The sequence below is a fragment of the Gnatocerus cornutus genome, chromosome 5 (genome assembly GCF_029298725.1).
Source record: "Gnatocerus cornutus isolate USDA-ARS CGAHR chromosome 5, icGnaCorn1.1, whole genome shotgun sequence".
Taxonomy (NCBI): Eukaryota; Metazoa; Arthropoda; class Insecta; order Coleoptera; family Tenebrionidae; genus Gnatocerus; species Gnatocerus cornutus.
In genome coordinates, this window is record NC_142237.1 from 6,666,446 (window position 1) to 6,682,168 (window position 15,723).

The 15,723-nt window shown below is 33.1% G+C and overlaps 4 protein-coding genes and 1 pseudogene across 5 annotated transcripts; 3 read left to right on the plus strand and 2 right to left on the minus strand.

Moving 5' to 3' along the window:
- Window positions 1-724: 724 nt before the first annotated feature.
- Window positions 725-2,187, plus strand: LOC148173981 (uncharacterized). Its single transcript, XM_088038057.1, has 3 exons — window positions 725-805; window positions 862-1,866; window positions 1,917-2,187. Exons 1-3 carry the CDS (start codon window positions 794-796, stop codon window positions 2,142-2,144), a joined length of 1,245 nt encoding a protein of 414 aa, XP_087894183.1. The 5' UTR covers window positions 725-793; the 3' UTR covers window positions 2,145-2,187.
- A 2,358-nt stretch (window positions 2,188-4,545) lies between these two features.
- Window positions 4,546-10,640, plus strand: LOC148173982 (uncharacterized). Its single transcript, XM_088038058.1, has 5 exons — window positions 4,546-4,557; window positions 4,611-4,805; window positions 5,059-5,294; window positions 10,233-10,356; window positions 10,407-10,640. Exons 1-5 carry the CDS (start codon window positions 4,546-4,548, stop codon window positions 10,638-10,640), a joined length of 801 nt encoding a protein of 266 aa, XP_087894184.1.
- On the minus strand, window positions 8,347-9,433 carry LOC148173983 (uncharacterized). The gene is made up of 8 exons (XM_088035392.1): window positions 9,416-9,433; window positions 9,359-9,362; window positions 9,255-9,277; window positions 9,129-9,179; window positions 8,990-9,070; window positions 8,915-8,941; window positions 8,633-8,779; window positions 8,347-8,580 (listed from the first exon to the last, which is right to left on the minus strand). Exons 1-8 carry the CDS (start codon window positions 9,431-9,433, stop codon window positions 8,347-8,349), a joined length of 585 nt encoding a protein of 194 aa, XP_087891518.1.
- A 1,688-nt stretch (window positions 10,641-12,328) lies between the features above and the next one.
- Window positions 12,329-12,986, plus strand: LOC148173984 (larval cuticle protein A2B pseudogene; annotated as a pseudogene). Its single transcript, XR_015770151.1, has 3 exons — window positions 12,329-12,415; window positions 12,470-12,679; window positions 12,732-12,986. The product of XR_015770151.1 is annotated as a larval cuticle protein A2B pseudogene (transcript).
- A 975-nt stretch (window positions 12,987-13,961) lies between these two features.
- LOC148173985 (cuticle protein 19-like) lies at window positions 13,962-14,231 on the minus strand. Its single transcript, XM_088036776.1, is given in 1 exon segment — window positions 13,962-14,231. A coding segment is annotated over 1 exon segment (270 nt).
- Between the last annotated feature and the right edge of the window lie 1,492 nt (window positions 14,232-15,723).

Sequence of the window (15,723 nt, forward strand, 5' to 3'; positions counted from 1 at the left end):
CGAAATATTGTTTGAAGAAAAACTAAATTATGTATTACCTAAATTAATTTTTAACTGATTATGATTATTGTATTTATTTATAAACACTTGTTTAGAATTTGTCTAAAATTTTTGTTAAATTATCACAATAATTACAATTTTGTCATGATTGCACTCAACCATTTTTTTTTCATTAAAAAAAAGTGACTTAATAGTCCAATCTAACAATTTTGATAACCTGTTATACTTATTTATAAAAACACATGCAAATGAGATGGAATCCTTTCTTGTAAATATAAAATTTTCCATCCTCTTAGAATCCCACTGAAAATTATGCAACAATTGTGCATATGCAACAATGTGGAAATTTTACATGCCTTAATTTATGTTTTTAATAAACATTTCAGTAATTAATTATTGTTCCCAATTTATTTTTATCTTTTTGTGTTTCATTAATGTAATAATGATCAATTTCTCTGTTCATTCACACCGTCCCAAAAACTAATTAGATCACTTACTTCTTTAAGTTATGCTAATAAACTTTTTCAACAGCCTCTGGTGCTTGCGTGTCGACTAAATTCGAGCGAATTCTTTTTTTTATTACTAGAAGTATAATCTAAACGATTAGAGTTCTCCGTTACATAAAAATGCGAGTGCTGTCTTTCGTGGGTTAAAATTCTGCATACAATTATATAATTTTTCCTGTCAGAAATTAACAGTGAATGTATTTGTTTTTAAGGTATAAAAGACAACAACGAGGTGGAGGAAGTCAGTTCAGTTAAGCAACTCATACAGATAACATACCAAATAGAAGATGTTCTTTCAAGTAAAATATTAAGTAAAATTTACAGTGACTTTAGTAGTAAAAAGTTGTTTTTTCAGGTAGTGAGTGTAGCTCTATTGGCTGTGTACGTGCAAGCTCAAGGTGGACAGCACGATGGGCATGCGAATTCTTACATTACGTACAGCTCTGGAGGACAATCTGATGGAGGATCATCTTTAGGAGAAAATTCGCTTGGTTCCTTAGGTAGTTTATCTCTTGGAGGATCTGGAGGGGGATCAGAAGGTTCAAGTCATGAAGGGTCGTCGTACATTTCTTACTTCCAAGGAGGACAAAGTGATGGTGGTCTTGGAGGATTAGAACAGCCTGGAAGTTTATCACATGGAGATTCTTCAATCTCTCAAGAAGGCTCCTCTTACATTTTATATTCACAAGGAGAAAAATCTAGTAATGGAGGAGGATCAGAAAGTGGTTCGGTTTCATCTCAAGGTGGTTCTTCATACATTTCCTACCCTCAAGGAGGTTACTCTGGAATATCAGGAGGCTCCAGTGGATCGTCTTCACCTCAAGCTGATTCATCCTACATTTCTTACTCTCAAGGAGGTCAATCTAATCTTGGTGGTTCTTCTCACGGAGGACTAGAAGGCGGTTTGTCATTGGGAAGTTCCAGTGGATCCTCTTCATCCAAAGGCGGTTCTTCCTACGTTTCTTACTCCCAAGGAGGTCAATCTAGCCTTGGTGGTTCTTCTCATGGAGGATTAGGAGGCAGTTTGTCACTTGGAAGTTCCAGTGGATCTTCTTCATCTAAAGGCGGTTCTTCCTACGTTTCTTACTCCCAAGGAGGTCAATCTAGCCTTGGTGGTTCTTCTCATGGAGGACTAGGAGGCAGTTTGTCACTTGGAAGTTCCAGTGGATCTTCTTCATCTAAAGGCGGGTCTTCCTACGTTTCTTACTCCCAAGGAGGTCATTCCAGTCTTGGTGGGTCTTCTCTTGGAGGATTAGGAAGTGGTTTATCTTCTCAAGGCGCATCTTACATTTCCCACGCACAAGGAGGACAAAGTCTTGGCGTTTCTTCCGGCTCAGGTCACCATGAAGAACATCATCATGTAAGTCTTAACCACACACCAAGATTTCAAAATGTAGCAATCACTTTCAGGCTCACCCCAAGTACTCATTTAAATATGGCGTCGAAGACAAGCACACTGGTGATATCAAACAACAAGAAGAATCTCGCGATGGTGATGTTGTTAAAGGTTCCTATTCTCTTCATGAACCCGATGGTACCATTTTGGTGGTTCACTATACCGCCGACAAGCACAGTGGTTTTAATGCTGTAGTCCAAAGACAAGGCCATGCTAACCATCCTCAACACGGACATCACTAAATGTTTTTAAATTTTTCGGTTTTATATTGTTGATCAGACGAATGTGATTGTTTGTTTTCAAAGTATTTATTTTTATAATAAATTTTATGTTTATAATTATTTTTGTGTACTTATTTATTTAAGTTTCTAACGAGATTTGAAAGATATCTAATGCAACAAATAGAACTTAGGGTTAAAGTAAAAAATGTAAGAATTAAAAAAAAAAGTAGAAAATGAATGATTTTTTAAATTCCATTTTTGTTAAATTAAAAAAAAATCTGAACTTTTTCCAAAACTTTTTAGCAATTTTTTAGCTTAAAAATCGATTTTATATAGTTCAAATTCGAAATTTTATTTTTTTTGGTATAGAAATTAGCAGCTTGTCGGTTTCTTATTCAGACACAGTCGATATCTCGCTTATTTATACAGTAATCTTAAAGTATTGGCACTCATTTTACGCAGAATTTTACGTAGAATTCAAAAATATGGGTTCACAAATAACTGAGTTATAGGCGATCAAAATTTCGGATATTGAATTTTGAGTTGCAAAATTTTCAAAGCTCAATATCTCCAAAACTACGACACCTAAAAAAAAACGGTTTGCGCCATCGTCTTTCTCGGATCATTTTGCTTAAGAATCCGCTCTAAAAAACCAAAAATTTGATGGATGATTTTTTTATCCAAAAATATTTTGCAACTCAATTGATGAAAATTTTTTTTTTTTTTTTTATTGCTCCTCGTAAACTACTAGTCCTATCGATCTGAGATTTAGCCAGTTGATAGATCACGAGCTGCTCTTTCGACCGATATAATTTTAATAGGAGTAAACGCAGATTTCGCCCAAAAGCAGCTTCTTGAAAATGATCCTAAAAACACCCTCTAAAAATCTATTTCGTAAATTTGTTAAAAAAAATTGAGTCATTTGTGCTAATTTTATACATAATTTTGCGCTAAATCCAAAACTACCATTGTTTTGTCTCGTCTGTCTACGAATAACGAATTAGAGGCGTTTCAATTTTCGGGTTGTCGCCAGTAGGCCCAAATTTTGAAGGTTCGAAAATGATTTTAATCGATATCTCCGGAATTAAAGCTATTATAAAAAAAACTCTTTTTGAAATCGTTTTCTCGCAATTGTTTAGCTTAGAAATCGATGTTCGATAATTTGGATTCGAAATTTAATTTTTTAGAAAAAAGTTTCGTACAAAATTGATTTTCAGCAAAAAAACTCAATTTTACCCCATTGTTCCTCCAATGCAACGTTTTAAATTGAAACGAAATTATGGTTCGTTAGCCAGCGGCATGCGGTAGTCGCAAAAACCGTACCAATTTATTTTCGATGATAGTTTCCCAACTCGGCTCCTTCCAACACACTTAATATTACTTATCTTTTTTATCCTCGTCTATGTAATTCTGTTCCTTTAATTACTCAATAAAAAGTGAAACTAAACCTCCAGGCCACTTAAATTAATAAGATCGCTCCGCATTAAATTAGACTGATTTGTATCGACGATTTTTTTTGCTAATTGTCAATCAATCAATCATTATGTAAAAAGATCTGATTTTTAAATATTCTTACTATGTACTAGTAAGGCCTCTTCAGAACACTTTGTATTTTTAAGCATTTTACCTTGTTTTTAAGGTATATTTAGAAATTAATATTTTTCAAAGATTTTGTTCTAATTTTAAAGGAATATTTAAAGAGCAAATATTTTAAAGATTCAAGGATTATTGCAATTTTACACTGTTATAGCAACAATAAAAGATTAGCATATAAAACTATGCTAAAAATAGATGAAGAAGATAAAATTTATTTAAAAGAATTTTGTGAATTGGAAGATTTGGTGTATCTCGAGAAAAATGCTAAAGTTTTTTAATACGTACAGTTTTTACATTACTTTTCTTTTAAAATCGTTATCTACATGGCTTCTACCTTAAAAAAAACAGAACAGAATCCTTGAAATGCTTGCTTTTTCATTATTCCTTTAAGATTAGAACAAAATGTTAATTTTTAAATATACCTTAAAAATAAGGTAAAATGCTTAAACAAAGCGTTCTGAAGGAGTCTTACTTGTAGAATTCTTAATTTATTGATTCATAACACATTTTACGAGGCGCTGTCAGATGCAAAGCCGTCGGCTGTTATGTTTTAATCACTCGAATTTAATAGTAGTGTACCGCCCAAATAGGTTAATTAAGTCACAAAGGTGTCTCAATTGCATTTTTTCTTAAGCTTGACCAATCGCGCCTTTCTCACTAGGTTTTGGCAGCAGCACGCGACTTCCCCGCTGAAATTATGTAAGTGTGAGCATTACTATGATCACAATAATTTGGGCAGTGAATGTGAGATTTTTTTTAGTATATAAGAGAGTCCAGGGCGAGGTTGGATCAGTGCAAATCAATCAGTCAACCAAAACTAACGGAAATGTTTGCTAAAGTGCGTACTAACACCTTGTAAATCGCGAGTGATTAATTTTATTTTTATTGTAGATTTTGAGTGTTTCCTTATTGGTGGTGTACATCACCGCAGCACCCCAGCATTACCATGGCCAGGCTACATCGTACTCTTCTGTGACGCAACATCTTCAAAGTCATGGACCTGTCGCCGCCCCCGTTTATGCAGTGAAATCCGCTCCCGTCTATGCAGTGAAAGCCGCCCCCGTCGTTTCAGTTAAAGCTGCCCCTGTTCTTGCTGCTCAGTCTTACTCCAGCTTTGGTTATGGACATGCCGCTCCTGTTGTCCATGCTGCCCCTCTTGTACACGCCGCTCCCGTTGTTCATGCCGCTCCTGTAGTACACGCTCCTCTTGTGCATGCTGCCCCTGTCGTTCACGCCGCTCCTGTCGTTCACGCCGCTCCTATCGTCCACGCCGCCCCCGCCCACCATGAAGTAGACTACTATGTATGTTCTGTGGTTTTAAACTAAAATGTTATTTAAGAGTGTTAACTTTCAGGCTCATCCCAAGTATGAGTTCCAATATGGTGTTGAGGACCATCACACCGGCGATATCAAGTCTCAACACGAAACTAGAGATGGAGATGTGGTCAAGGGCGCTTATTCTCTCCATGAACCCGATGGTACCGTTCTTAGAGTTGAATATGTAGCTGATAAGCACAATGGTTTCAATGCTGTTGTTCATCGTGAAGGACATGCTAGTCATCCCCAACACGTAGCCAAAGCTGTAGTTGCTGCACCTTTGTTGCATCATTAGGTTATCGGATGAAGAAGTCATTCATTTTTGAGTCGTTATGCCATTTTCATCTGTTTGTTTTTTGAATAAATTTATTTTATTTTTCGTACTACTTCGTTGTTTGATTTGCGAATTTTAGTACAAATTCACGAAACTTGAAAAACGAATTGAGCTTAGAGCAGTTTAGGTTTAGATTTGCCTCTTAAATTTAATTAAAGATTAGGTCGCTTATTTAATTTTCAATTCAAATTTTTTATCAAAATATAAGATCATTTTTGTGCCGCACAATGTGACTAGCATTTTAAATTGGCCAATCACAGCTAATCTGCACGTAATAGAAGAAAATATTTTTGCAGGTAACTTGAGAACGAAACACAAGTATCTGAACATCTTGTGTACATACTTGCCTTATAAAAACTAAAAGCGGGAAATTTTGATGAAACACTTTATATAAATAATAATAAAATGTTTAAACATCTATAAAAATAGATTAAAATTATAATATTTTAATTTTTATTAAAAATTCAAAAGTTGTTCTAAGGTAAATGTCTCAGTCCCTAACCACTTAAACGACTAGAGCTTGAACAACATTGTTTAAAAATTAAAAATCAACTTGACATCAATGTTCTTGTTAATAAAAAGATGATTGCTTATATCATGATGCTTTTCACCAATGTTAAACGAAAAAATTAAGTTTTTTTAAAAGAATCAATAGTGAAAAGCGCGTTTTTTATAATGCTTTGCTCGTGTCTTAGTATTTAATAATTGCCTCAAGGCGGTAATTGTTTTAAATGGATTTTGATATCTTATCTTAATATTGCAATATTTTGAACTAACCTATACGGACAATATGTGTTTTCTTCATATTTAAAATACTCGGCTATTCTACCTACTGCTGTTCAATTTCAACTTTGCGCCAAACATTAGGCATTTTATTAAATACTGATTTTAACTTTCTTTCTACTTTGTAAATTAGAATCCTTTTTTTAATAGCCCTAAATACAAGGTGTTTATAAATGTTTCTACCATCAAGTGTGGCTATGAAATGTCAAAAAAGTTTGCCGCTTATTACAAATGTGGGTTTAGATTTTTAACTGTCATTTGAAGGTAACCTCAATCACAGAGTAAAGTAAATTTCGAACCAAAACTGTTCTAGTTATGGTTTGAAACCTGAAAATCAAAGACTTGGACACAAAACCGTAACTAAAACGTCGTTGACGTGAGTGACGTTTTAAATGTAGTTAAACATAGTCATATTCACTATGAAAACAAAGCGGCAAAATGGTACATGGCAGAAATTCCAGAGCCACCCTTGATGCTAGAAACATTTATGTACACCTTGTACAGGGTGTTAAAAAAATAGCGGACCAACTGATAAGAACGTCAAACTCTAAGACGCTATGAATTGGAAATGCTGTTTAAAATTTTTATTTGAAGCTTCGTACGGGAGCAAAATAACTTTAAATATAGCCAAAAACAGCAACAGTTTTCAATTTTTTCGGTAATTATTAGGAGTATAATTTGGGACCAGAGCAACACTTTGGTAGTTACATTATTAATAAATCATGTAATTGGTTACTATGGTTTGCAATTAATTTTGATAACACCTGACCAGTAAAAGTCACAAAGTAGATCAAGAACCATTTGTTCTCTTCTTGGTGTGCGAATAGTCTTGGGTCCTCCATGATCCTGATAAATTTGGTTCCAATCGACCCATCTCACGTACCTGTCGATAAACTCGTTGAAAAGTATTCTTGGAGGGAATTTGCCAGTTAGGAAATTCACAAGCCTTACTGCCCCTTACTGCTTCTCGACTGTTTCCTGCAGGTGTTGGTATATTCAGCAAAATTATACATCTTTAGAGAAATAAACTTCTCTAGTTTGTGACACCTAAAAAATGTTTGACTTTTCTAAAAAAATGGTCATTGTCAGGCACTAGGCAACAATTAATTACTGAATTCTTGAAGTGAAATGTTGCCAGATTAATTTTGCGCTTTTGAGCTTAATTTTAAAAATGCAAAATAACGTTTTGCATCAACATTTAAGGCATTTAAAGACTGCAAGTATGTAAATGTCACCCAAAACATGAACTCTAGTTGAATTTTGTAAACCTTGAGTTCATTGTAAGGAAAAATTTGTGCCATAATTAGCGCCCCTTTAAGTGGCTGTAGATTTCCAACGAAGCACTCAATAATTGAAAAAACTTAATTTAGCTACTAGTTATTATCTGAAGATTCACGTAGTGAATAGTTGGTCCGCCATTTTTTAAACACCCTATATGTGTACATTAGCGAATGTTACAATTAACCCTTGGTTTCCTTATTTTAAATGTTTTTTGGCAAAAATTATTAGCCATTAGGACAAAGTTAGGCACTGATACGTTTACCTTAGATTGTATGAAATTAAAAAAAATAATAAGTACCTAGAAATAAGTATAAAGTTTTAAAAGTTATTTTTTTTGCATGAGTGGTTGGTTTAAAACACGAGTTTTAAAGCCTCAATTGCCATAAAGCAACTTTCTAAGCGTGTATCTTACAACGTTTTATCTATGATTGTTCTCCATTTCTATTTTATAAAAAGTTAATTAGAAATCATTTGCTGTTAATTAGCTGATTTGTCAAATCTAACCTAAAAGTGTGCAATAGGTAAAGTTCACTAAATAGATACTTTTTAAATGATGTGAAAATAAAGATAAACTTTTGGATACATTTTCTCAAAATATTCTGCTAAACTCAGAGGATCCAAAAATGGTACAACTTACTACAAAATTTTAAACTTTTTTTTACTATTACCACCAGTGGAAAAAAGAAAAAAGAAATTCCAGACTCTTGTCTCCCGTTCAGAACGTCCTGTAACTTTGGTGTTTTGAGAACACAGTAAACAAAATTCTTTTAGTGGTACTAATTTCAAATTTTTATAACATTTTAGGCAAGAAAAAAATCAAAAATTAATTAATTATTATAAAAATATATTATCAATAAAAATATACAATTTCATAAAGTTTTAAAACAAACTCGACAATTTTACGACTGGCTCCTAATGATGAAGAGCAACATGTTGAGGATGAGCAGCATGTCCTGATCTATGAACAACAGCATTAAATCCACTGTGCTTATCAGCAGTGTAGTGGACAGTCAAAATGGTACCATCAGGTTCATGAAGAGAGTAAGAACCTTTAACTACATCTCCATCCCTGGTTTCTTCCTGCGATTTAATATCACCAGTGTGATGGTCTTCAACACCGTATTTGAAGGCATATTTAGGATGAGCCTAGAAACCAAAAAATTAATAATTTTGTATTAAAACCATTCTCTATACATACATAAGGTTCTTCGTGGTGGACAGGAACAGCGTGAACTACAGGGACGCTGTGTACTACAGGAGCAACATGGACAGCAGGAGCGACGTGGACTGCAGGAGCAAGGTGCACCGCAGGAATGGCATGAACAGGAGCATGACCATAAGTGTGCTGTTGTTTGATAGAGTAAGAAACGCCGTGTTGGGGTGCGGCGGTTACGTACAAAACAAAAAGAAAAAAGCACAAAGTCTAAAAAATAAAATGTATTATCAATATTTGTTTAAAATTTAAAACAAGTATACGTACTTTGGCAAACATTTTTGTTTCAATCGACTGACCAAATCAGAATGAACATAAAAATTCCCTTTCTGTCTTTTATACGTTCACTGTTATAATTTGCTGGAAACAATTACATAATTTAAGTGACAAGTTCGACATAAGACACGCGCGGTCCTCGCATAACTTTACATAATATATGCGTACGATTGATTAATGAAGGTGCAAAAAAAAAGGAGACTACTGACCTGATATAGATACTTTGGTGTGCGGTATTATTGATTGCTGTGGACACCTACAGTCGTAAATTTCACTTTTTACGATTAATTAAAATTTTTCTGTAAACATATTTTTTTGATGGAGTGACAACCTCGTTTAGGAAATTAGAAGTTCCTTGTTACGAAATGAGATTGGAATTTTGGAGTAATAAATAATAATTTTTGATTTATGGTGTGTAATGGATTTGTGGTGCACCTCGCTGTTGAGTATTTTTTCGTTCTAAAATTTTACTGTATTTTCATGCTTTTTTACAATAAAATTTATTATCATGTTTTTGCAGTGATATTGCATTTTTGGAGATGATTACTAATTGTATTTCCAATATAAGCACACAAAACTAAAATAGAGTTGCAAACTTTAAAAACGTTCCTAGATATTTTATAGTAAAAAGACTCAAGTGCATTTTTTCCCAGACTGTAAACTCTAAATTTGTGAAAAGAAAAATTCAAAATCTTTGCGTCTAAAATAAGGCACATTAAACTAACAGCTCAAATACAAGCTCGACAAGTTTATTCATTTATCCTAACATGATAATTTCTGAAATTTGCTTTCTGGTAAATTTTGTAATTTCACAGGCAATACGGAAGTCGTAACGCCTCAAAATTTTATTTTTTACATTAAAATTCTAGAGTTGCTAATTGAATACAACTTGGAAACAATAATGTTGTCTAAACAAATTATAAATAATTTCATACTAAAATTTTTGCATAATTTTTTGCCATGAATTCATTATAATATATTTGGGTTTACAGCCTACCAATTATATAATTGTCTCCGATCAAGTGCAACTCACTTCCAACAGTGAACGTACGTAATTTTCAAACATATAAAAAGAAACTTTTACATTGCCGAATCAGTTCAAATTCGGCACTCAGTAAAACAAACTACATCATACAAAATGATTTCTAAAGTACGTGATCTTGTACTAAATTGAAGAAAAATATACTGATCGAAACTTATTTTTACAGATTTTCTGCTTTTCTCTTCTTGTTTTGTACATAAACGCCGCACCCCAACACGGTATCTCTTACTCTATTAAACAACAGCACACTTATGGTCATGCTCCTGTTCATGCCATTCCTGCTGTGCACGTCGCTCCTGCGGTCCACCTCGCTCCTGCTGTCCATGTTGCTCCTGTAGTACACAGCGTTCCTGTAGTTCACGCTGTTCCCGTCCATCACGAAGAACCTCATGTAAGTTTTTTGGATTATTTTTAATACAAATTATTTTTTTTTGTTTCTAGGCTCACCCCAAATATGCCTTTAAATACGGCGTTGAAGACCACCACACCGGTGATATTAAGTCGCAGGAAGAAACTAGAGATGGGGATGTAGTCAAAGGTTCTTACTCTCTTCATGAACCTGATGGTACCATTTTGACTGTCCACTACACTGCTGATAAGCACAGTGGATTTAATGCTGTTGTTCATAGATCAGGACATGCTGCTCATCCTCAACATGTTGCTCTTCACCATTAAGGGCAAATAATCTGTTGTTGAGTTTGTGTTTGTAAATTGGTTTATTTTTATTGACAATAAATATTTTTTTAATTAATTGTGCTCGTGTTCTTATTAGCATTTTAAATATTAATAAAACATTTATAAGTACAGTCCACATAAATAACGAGGCATTTTAATAACAATCTTTTTAATTAGCATCCAAGTTCTTGTTCTTGTTAAAAGTTGAATTAATTGTTATCGAACCATAAAAATTTTAAGCTATTTGATATTCAACATTTTTATATAAGTAACCCATAAATACACTTCCACTACAAATATTGCATCAGTAATGTTTATGTTGATTGAAATTACAAAGTTTTTTAATATATTTTTGGCTCCTTTGGATTTGATCGCGCAATTTTCAACACAATTTGCACAAAATTTAAAATAAAAACTGATGTTATTAGCATATTTATATTGAAATAAATTTGAATTGGCTATTGTTTCCACAAAAACTGTAAAATCGCAAAAATTAAAAGGGATAGACGTCGCGACGCCAAACTGTCTGATTGCGTCAGATTCTAGAACCTTATTACCTATCTTTAATAAGCGTGTAACAGTTTTCAATTTTTTATTTTCAAAATAAAAAACAATTTTAGAAAAGTTTATTATTGTTACCAAACCCTACAAATGACAGAATTGCCAACTCTTTTAAAAAATATCGAAACTGAATTAGAAGAATTAATTAATAGTTAAAAGTAGTAAAATTATAATTGTTTTAAAATAATCAAATTGCAAAAATAAGCAGTTTAGATTAGTTCTTCGATTAGTTACAAAAATAGAAGTAAAAAAATCATTGAACTTTATTTTAGTTGCCATAGTCGCTAATAAATCGGTATGAATTTTTTTCAAGTGTTGGAAATAAATGATCTGCAGCTGGTTTACTGTCGTGGTCATTTACAATCTTCAATTTCACTGTTTATGGAGAGTAAACTTTCCACCGATTTTGATCAGTAATTGATCTTCTGGAAATTTCAGTATTTCCTGTTGAAAAATGATTCTAAAATCGATTCTAGGATAGGCCAGAATTTAACCGTTGAATCTTGATAAACACTAGTAGTTTTTTAGATTGCAAGTTTTACTCTGCAAATCTAACTCAGAAAACCCCCAGAATGGACAAAATATCGTCATTTAGTATATAAAAAAAAACTCTTGCATTTCTGTTAGTACATACTAACATTGTTATTATTTTAAATACGTTTTTTTTGTTTGCTAATACCACGAAAATACTAATTTCTAAATAAAGTGACTAAAACAAAAACAGAAATAATTTTCTTTTGTACTGAATCGTTTATAAAATTGATGTTCTGGAACAACATAGTAAGTAATATTCCTTAGAAAAAAAAATTAATATTAGAGATTTTGAAAGCATCAACTATTTATTTTCCGCCTACAATTTGCATTCACAAATTACCCAACAATTAAAAAAAATAATTACAAAAATGGGTGTCGCCAACTCGCAGTGTTGTACCACTTTTCCGTGAACCAATTGAGCTATTAGATAAGTGAATACTGTTACAATTGCTATCCAATCGAATTTTCTATGTCAAACAAATTTTGACACTGTGTATTATTAAAATTAAGCGTTTGCATAACTCCATATCACTTTTTATCAAACATAGTTGCACCGAACGCAAATTCAGTGAATGGTACCTTCAGTTTCCTAAATGAAGTATAAAAGTGGGTGCACAAATTTTTCAAGTCAGTTCAATTTCGAATCTACATCAACACACCAAAGCAAAATGTTTATTAAAGTACGTTTTAAATAACCAGTTAATTAGTGAATTTTAATAACTTTTGTTTTATAGATTTCCTTCGCTTTCGCTTTGGCGGTAGTTGTAACCGCCGCCCCTCAACATGGCCATGGACACGCCAGCTCTTACGCCAGTGTCACCAGAGAAGACTCACATGCTCAAATTCAAGGGCTTGTTAAAGCTACTCTTCCTGTGGCGGGTCACACTCAGCTTCATGCCGCCCCCATCTTGGCTCACCCTGTTCACCACACTGTTGACTATCATGTAAGAAATTGGTGTTTTATTGTGTGTGCATTATTAAAATTTAATTTTTAAGGCTCATCCTAAATACAACTTTAAATATGGAGTCCATGACTCTCATACTGGTGATGTTAAAGAACAAGAAGAAAGCAGAGACGGTGATGTTGTGAAGGGATCGTACTCTGTACATGAACCTGATGGTACCATTTTGACTGTACACTACACTGCTGATAAGCATAGTGGATTCAATGCTGTGGTTCAAAGGTCTGGACATGCTGCTCATCCTCAGCATGTACAACACGCTGTTGTCGCTGTTCCTCTTCATCATTAAGAAATTATTTTGGAAATGTTGTTTTGTTGATAGTTTAAAGAAATAAATTTATTTTTTATATCTATATTTTCGTATTTTGTTTTTAAAAAATTGAAGAAAAAATGCTGTAGAAAAATAAAAAAAACAGACTACTACAATAATTTTACTTCTACTTACTAAAAGATCCAACACAATGTTTGAGTAGAAACAACAGAACAAGAATGCGAACATTTTTACATTTCTGAAATTTCTGCATTTCTTGTACTTTTGACTTTGTAGATTTTTTAGAGCCACGATTTTATGTTTTATTAAAATTTTTCAATAATTTCTCTTAATTTGCAATACTTTTTATGTTTCACAGCATTCGGATTATTTTATATTAAGTAGAGTTTTTAATTCTATAAATTCGAAAAAAAAAAAGAATGTTCTAGACTAAAAGCTATGATGCAATACAAATAACTCAACCTCGCCCCCGCAAAGAAAGGCAAAGCTTTTCTAAAAATTGGATTGTTCACATTATAAAAAGGAGAGTAAAACCAAAGTGAATGACTTTGAAACAAAGACACAACCTAGAAAACACTTCTAAAATAAATTCATTATATAATTTTAGAGCAGTTATATGAACAGGATAGAAAGACGCGATACGTTTGCAAATACAAATCCAGTGAATGGTACTTTTTTAGCGCAAGAGCTGGTTCTGAATTTTTGTCGTCAGATTAGTTCAAGATTTACTGTAATAAATCAGAGAGTGTTTTCTAAAGTACCTACCACAGAGCCATAATTATAATTACTACATTTTTCATGTAGAAAAGTTTTTTTAAAGTATTGCAGCTTTCGCTTTTGTTGTATTTAGCAGTTCTGCCAGTACTCAACCTTAAAGGTACCTAATTATTTCACTGCGACCAACTGACAGTATTAACATGCAGCATAAATATAATAAAAAATACATTTATTCTACAAAAATACAATTTTATACAAAACTAACAACATTTTCTCTCAATAGTGATGAACAGGTACAGCTAGCACAGCTTTGGCGACTTTGGCATGAGCATCGTGTCCAGATCGTTGAACCACAGCATTGAACCCATTGTGCTTATCAGCAGTGTAGTGCACAGTTAAAATGGTACCATCAGGTTCATGGAGAGAGTACGAGCCTTTGACTATATTACCATCACGACTTTCTTCCTGTTCTTTAAAATCCGTAGTGTGAGAGTCATGAACTCCATATTTGAAAGATTTCTGAGGATAAACCTAAAATACATTCATTTTAAACGAACTCATAAATCAATCATAAAGGGTAGTAATTACATTAGGTGTTTGAAGCAGTACGGGTGCAGCGTGAACACTCTGAATTGCTACGGAAAGAGAGCTTGGTGTTGCGTGACTGCGACATAAGATGTTCCGGTTCCGATTGGTACTGCTTAGGTGTAGATGACCACCAAGCAAAAAATTAGAATCTGTAAAATCAAGATTTGGCATACCATATTGTTTTTGTACTAAAATCTTACTTTGGGGAACATTGTGGTGCTACTGAAACTAATCAAAACAACTCAAAAATTTTGTGTAATTGCGTAAGTTTAAAAAGAGTTCAAATTTTGAATATTGGTTAACAATAAAATTACCTCAGACAAAAATTCCACACTTACCTAACTCAACTGCTGACAGGTTTTGCTCATTATCTATGCATATTTAAATTAATATGTAAATTAATAGAGTAGTACTCACACTTTTAGTCACATTTTTTCAGGCACCTAGATTAGCAAGGAATATAATTTGTTCCTCTTCTTGAGTACATAGTCCCTCAAGTGCATTACATAACCTGTAATTAAATCGCACTAACCGGAAGCAATAAATCGCAATAGTACTACTATCGGTACTAATCACTTTTTGCGCAACTACGAAACATGGTCGTGTCCTTGACTCAAATCAGGGATTAGGTAAAAACTGGATCTACATTCTTAGTAGTACCATGTCCTTTTTACGAAACGCTTACCTAACGCTAATTTGAGAATTTTTTTGACAGTATTTCCGATAACAAGGCACACCCTCGCCGTGGTACCAATAGTTGCAATTGCTGTGCAAATTTCCGAATTATATTATATTCAAGGTACAATACGAAACTACCTTAAAGGTAATCAGATGAAGATTGACATTGCCAATGGTACCAGTTTGGTGGTATAATTATAAACTCGTTTAAAACACGCAAAGATAAACAATGAAAATGTCAGTGGTACTAAGGTCAATAACAGTTGCTGGACGAGATCAGCTTCCGAATTTAATGGTGCCGAAGATTTCTATCAATGAACAAAGCTTGAGGCTAATATTAAATTAAATAAACCAAACAAAAAAAGTATGAAAGACTGGATTTATTAAATTTGTTTTTATATCCGTTAAAAAAAGAATACGTTGATTTTGATTGGATTAAATGCGTATGAAAAACGTTTAATTTTTCCACCTACATATTTGACTAAAGTAAAAAATCAATTTTCAAATTTTTGAAAATTTGGACGTAAAGTTTATTAGTTATTTTGCTAGTTGTTATTTAAAGATGCCTACCATTAGTTTTGAACTGTCAAAAGACAACTAACAGAGTTACCAACCTATTTTAAATTTCAACGTAATTTTTTTCAATAGGTTTTCAATGTTGACAAAAATTAATTTGAGACAAGGTGCACTATTTGTTTTTAGAAATGTGTGTCCAATAATAATTAAGATCAAAACTAACTAAATATGTGTAGATAAGTATATTAATATATTG

Excerpts from the sequence above, each read along its gene's own strand:
- LOC148173983 (XM_088035392.1), bottom strand. Across the intron at positions 8,942-8,989 it reads AGCAAATTATAACAGTGAAC|TCGATTGAAACAAAAATGTT; the intron begins GTATAAAAGACA and ends TGATTTGGTCAG. Across the intron at positions 8,581-8,632 it reads TCCACCACGAAGAACCTTAT|GCTCATCCTAAATATGCCTT; the intron begins GTATGTATAGAG and ends TTTGGTTTCTAG.
- LOC148173982 (XM_088038058.1), top strand. Across the intron at positions 4,806-5,058 it reads TTTCAGTTAAAGCTGCCCCT|AGTGTTAACTTTCAGGCTCA; the intron begins GTTCTTGCTGCT and ends ATGTTATTTAAG. Across the intron at positions 10,357-10,406 it reads TCCATCACGAAGAACCTCAT|GCTCACCCCAAATATGCCTT; the intron begins GTAAGTTTTTTG and ends TTTTGTTTCTAG.
- LOC148173981 (XM_088038057.1), top strand. Across the intron at positions 1,867-1,916 it reads ACCATGAAGAACATCATCAT|GCTCACCCCAAGTACTCATT; the intron begins GTAAGTCTTAAC and ends AATCACTTTCAG.